The 5,664-nt window shown below is 34.6% G+C and overlaps 1 protein-coding gene across 1 annotated transcript; it reads right to left on the bottom strand.

The window, feature by feature from the left end:
- Positions 1-1,294: 1,294 nt before the first annotated feature.
- Positions 1,295-5,435, bottom strand: LOC107791262 (trans-cinnamate 4-monooxygenase-like). The gene is given in 3 exon segments (NM_001325516.1): positions 1,295-1,942; positions 2,796-2,929; positions 4,608-5,435. Coding segments are annotated over 3 exon segments (1,518 nt in total). The 5' UTR covers positions 5,393-5,435; the 3' UTR covers positions 1,295-1,343.
- Positions 5,436-5,664: the final 229 nt, after the last annotated feature.

Below are 5,664 nucleotides of genomic sequence, written 5' to 3'. Positions count from 1 at the left end.
CGGTTATTTTATAAAATTTGTACCATACCAATGTTTCGGTTATTCTATTATGTATAATCAAGATTAGACTTTTCGAAACCGTCTCAATCATGTTGATTTCTATTTGGTATCGGTACGGTTCGGTTAATTTTCGGTATTTTTTAAATATCATGTAAAAGTCACTAGTAAAAGTAGAATGTCATAACACACATACTTTTATAGGACTTAGCAAAACTCTCTAAACAATTTTACTGTTTAAATGGTGATGAACTAAGAAAACATGAAAGATGCCGAGAGTATAGATCCATCAACTACTATACAGCAATGTAAAAGAAACTAAACAAAGACAAAGAAAAGATAAATCATACGAGTAGAAAAATATTAATCAAGTTGGGACTCATGAATAAAGTTTATAGAAGATTAAATATTCAAAAAGATAAATCTAAATTATACGAAAAGTAACATATTCAATACATTATAGTTTGCTACTCATAACCGCTAGAATACTTTGTGTCTTACTAGTGAATATGTTATAAATAATTTAGTTTTGGTAGGAGTAGCATATTAGGTTTGAGAATTAGGATTTTGATTTTAATCACTTGTTGGCTTGTAACAATTTTCATAATTCCTACGCCCAAGGAAAAATTTAATTATTATTTTTAAACTTAACATATATATTTTTCACATGTAAATTTATTCGATACGGTTCGGTATTTTCTAGGTTTATTTTCATAAAATAAAAAATCTACCATAATTATCGGTACGGTTGTAGATTTATATAAAAACCTACGGTTTTATTAAAAGACACCTAAAAATCGATTCGGCTCGGTACGGTCGATTTAGTCGATTTTTAAATATCCATTAACACCCTGAAAAAAAAAAACCACAAAAATGTACCTAACCAGGTTAAATATTTATCATGTCGTTTAAATACAATACAAGAAGAAATAAGACACAAATCGGATATACTAATATGTGCCCCCCTCCTCCCTACACTTTCCTCAATTTGAGGCTTCTATCATGTGGTGTCACGGAAGCAGAAATTTGTAAAAAGAATATTTAAAAAAAATAAAAATAATCTCATGTTCGCATGGGAAAATCCGAGTTCATTTTGGTTATTACGATTTTCATTTTGATATACTAGGATCAAAAGTCAAACTCTTCGGTTGATTAGAAAGCCAAATTACCATTGTGCATCAAAAAAAGACATTTCAGATAGGTCGATCTTACAATGAAACTAGTCCAACAAGACTTTCTATAACATAAAAAGAAGAATGTTTTCTGTCAAACTTCAACGTTTTTAATCAAATACAATCATAATTATAAAATTTCTTCAACCCCTTAATTGATTAGGATCAGAAAGTTCAGCAAGACCTTGGTTTCAACACAATGGTGGAATGCTTCAAAATATGGAGACTGAACTGTCCACCTTTCTCTGTGGTGTCGAGCTTCGACTGGCCTGGAGGAGGCAACAGCTCAAAGTTCTGAACCAAACGTCCCAAAGTAATGCCAAGAATTGGCAATGCAAGTATAATTCCAGGGCAACTCCTCCTACCAACGCCAAACGGAAGATATCTGAAGTCATTGCCATTGGCCTCAACGTGCTTCTCCTCTTCGAAGAACCTCTCGGGTCTGAACTCTTCGGGTTTCTTCCAATGAACCGGGTTGTTAGCTAGCCACCAAGCGTTAACCAAGATTTTGCTCTCTGCTGGAATATCAAACCCGCCAAGCTTTGCATCGTGAAGGTTCATGTGTGGGACTAATAGAGGAATTGCCATACGGAGACGAAGCGTCTCCTTGATCACAGCCTGAAGGTATGGAAGCTTGTGGGTGTCTGGTTCAGTCACTTGCACTCCTGGGCCAAGAACTGTGTCAATCTCGTCGCGGAGTTTCTTTTGGATGTGAGGGTGGTTGACTAACTCGGCGATACCCCACTCAATTGACCATAATGTGGTTTCTATAGCTGCTCATAGCAATAGGTAAGCATATTAGCTTAATCATCAAATTGTCAAGAAGCCTATGAAGCAAGCATAAACTCCAAAACAAAGGTAGGATAAGAGACTATTAAAGTTTAACTCACCAAAAAGGCGATGCAACGAAACTACATTGAACCGAGGGTCTATCGAAAACAGACTCTCTGCCTTTTTAAAGGTAGGGGTAAGGTCTGCGTACACACTACCCTGCCTTGCCGAGACCCAGAATACACTGGATATTTTGCTGTTGTTAATGTGAGCAACTAGCTATTCTACTTGGATGTCACCATAATTGCTTATTTGGGACAAAACAATGATAATATGGATCTTTTTCTACATTACTCCTTTATCATGATCATAATTAGCATGAGTTGGTTTAAGCCATTACTAATGGAAAGTTAGGTGCTTTACAATGTGCACTCACGGATACTGCTCTACCCAAAACTCATGAAGATATTGGTAGGTGGTACCACCAACCGGTCCATCGCATGTGATATCAAACTATAAATCATTAGAAAGCCCATTTTGGTTAAAAAAACAAATGTTCTTGAGACCCGATTTGGAAGTTCTCAAGTCCCACTTTTGAGAAAAAAACAGAGTATTAGAACAGGGAAATACATTCACTTATAAATTACACTTATTATGACTAGAGGATCGTTAAAGATCACGTGACATCCAATTAAAAATGCTGTTATTCGGAATGAACTCACAAGCATATAAACCAGGTACTCTTAAAAGTTCTTTTCCACCTTTTAACTAGGAGATGCACATACTACAAATGATACTAACCAAACTAGAAAAAATTATATTCCGTGAATTTAAATTGGTTTTTTTGAAACGTACCAGCAACATTGATGTTTTCAACAATGTAAAGAACGTTGTCCTCATTGATCTCCCCCTTCTGTTGAGCCTCAAGAATGTGATCAATCGCACATTTCAGAGCATTGCTGTCCAAGCTCTTGGTATTTGAAAGCTTCCTGAGTAAGCAATAAAAATGTTACAAAAGCTAAACTCAAGGTCCATTTCAATGAGTGCTCAACCACAATCAAAAGCTACCTAATAGTAGCTCTGAGCACTTCAATTAGTACTCAACCACACAACAACAACAACAACAACAAGAACCCAGTATAATCACACTAGTGGGGTCTGGGGAGAGTAATGTTTACGCATACCTTACCCCTACCCTAGGGTAGAGAGGCTGTTTCCGATAGATTCTCGGCTTCCTCCCTCAAAGAACTCCCCCACCTTGCTCTTGGGGTGACTCGAACTCGCAACCTCTTGGTTGGAAGTGGAGGGTGCTTACCACTAGAGCAACCCACTCTAGTCATATGGTAAAGGGAAATTAAATACACTAATTAAACTAGTGTAAAGGGAAATTAAACTCACAACCTCTTGGTTGAGAAATTCAGACTCTTACCATATGGTAAAGGGAAACTAAATACACTAATTACTACCTTACTTCTATATAATTTGTCTTTCATAGCTTTGCAGGCCCTTTAAGGTGACGTTTAATTGCCTTGATCATAAGAATATTTCATTTATCTACCGTTTATCTCTCTTTAAAAATCTCACTATAGTTATTACTCCCGCTAATTGATAGATCTGAAAAAAAAAGTAATAAATGAATTTCATTCTCCTAAAACGCCAAATATTTGAAACAAATTTAGTTTGCCAAAACTACGCATATTTAGACCAGAGGAAGAACTTCCTCTAAACCTTTTTATTTGTGGTTTTAATCAAACAAATTTGGTTCAAAAAACTTGTCAGCTTTAGGAAAGCCAGCAGACATTAATTATTTTTTCCAAATTCATCCTTACTCAAAGATTTAGCATACCTTTTAAAAAAAACATTTAATAATCTTATTCATAAATTTATTTGGCTAAACTACTCTTTATTTTTCTTTAAAATAACACTTCACCAATTAAAACAAGGAGAGAAGATGGTTAAAAAAAAAAAGTAATTCTTATATTTTATAAAACATCAAATATTTGAAGCAATTCAGTTCGCCAAAACAAATAAAATAGTTAGACTAGAGGAACTACTCCCTCCAATCCTTTTTATTGTTGATTTAACCAAACAAATTTGGTCCAAATAACCTACTTATTAGATTTAGAAAATCAGAAGACATTAATTATTTTTCCCAAATTCATCCTTGTGCCAGATTAAGTCAAATACCCTTCTTAGTTAATGCTATTGAATGATTTTCGATCCAAAACTTTAAGGGACAATAAAACAAATCAGAGGCAGTAATATTCTGGAAACCCAACTGTAGCAGAACTCAAAGCAATTAAGAATTTTCACTACAATCAAGAATGGAATTGTGTGATTCCCAAAATCCCAAAGATTTTTACCAGCAAACAGACCTTTTTTATCATGTGTAAAACCAAATGATAAAGGGACTGTCACACAAATAAACGGCCAGATTCTTTGTTTATTTTTTCCAGTAGTTATACATAGATTATACATTAAATATACACAGTTATACACATATTATACATGAATTATACAAATACTATGTATTCGCCAGCTATTTTTAATTCTAAAAATTAGATGTGCAGCTATTTATTCTAAGGAGAATGCATAAAGATTAGAACTTAGACTGTAAAACTGAGGAAAATTGACAAATTAAGCAAAAAGGAGAAAAAGTGAACTTACTTTCTTTCATCAACAAAGTAATCTTTGAAAAGCTGCAGCCTCTTCTCCTTAACTTCTTTACAGATCTTCAAATAACCTCTCAAAAAAGGCCTCAAAATTGGAATAAAATCACCATAATTATACTCAAAACTTTGAGCCAATCTACTCCTTTCACCATTCAAAGCCTTAAGCTTAACAAACAAAGGATCATCTTCACTCTCAAATCTCCTATCAAACATAATCCTAAACATATTATTATACATCATCAATTGTAATCTCCTCCTTAATACAATCCCATTAGTAGCAGATTCAGGATTTTTCTTCACATCCTCAATTACACTTGCCACTTCAAACTCCCACCCCCCTCTATATTGCTGCACAACTTTATTAGTAAAAAATGGTACAGTCATAATTCTCCTCATTTTTCTCCAGTGTTCACCATATACAGTAAAAACCATATCTTGACCTTTTCCAGTAAAAATATCAAATACAACATTTCTTGTTCTTGAACCAAATTCAACACCTTGTGTGTGTAAAACTTCTTTAGCTAATTCAGGAGATGACACAACAACTAAATTACGCTGGCCCATTCTTAACAAGAAAAGATCACCAAATTTTTTGGCAAAATCAGTAAGATTTCTGTGGTTTAAATCATCACCAACTTGAAGCCAATTACCAAAAACTGGTACTGGGATTGGTCCTGGGGGAAGCTTAAAACGCTTTGAACGAAGTCTAGAGACAATTATAGCGATTAAAATGGCAAAGAAGAGACCAATTAAGGTCTTCTCTAGTAAGAGAAGATCCATTTTTGGGGACAAGGGAAATGAGCTCTTTTTTGGGGAGAAAAAGGTGTTTTTGGTACGGTTGAGGAGAGAGTGTGAAGTGTGTAGGATTTATAGAGCGAAAAGAAATAAAAGGGAGTTAGGTGGAGAGATAACGGCGTTAAGTTTAACGGAGAGTTGAAATGGTAGATGGGGTTAGGTGGAGAAAAAGAGAGATGATGGGGTTTGGTGAGCTCGTGAAGAACTTACTCGAAGCATAGACCAATAATTCAATAGTATTAATTAATTTGATTTTT

This window comes from Nicotiana tabacum, chromosome 22 (assembly GCF_000715075.1).
Source record: "Nicotiana tabacum cultivar K326 chromosome 22, ASM71507v2, whole genome shotgun sequence".
NCBI lineage: Eukaryota > Viridiplantae > Streptophyta > Magnoliopsida > Solanales > Solanaceae > Nicotiana > Nicotiana tabacum.
This window is presented reverse-complemented; position numbering and strand designations above follow the sequence as displayed.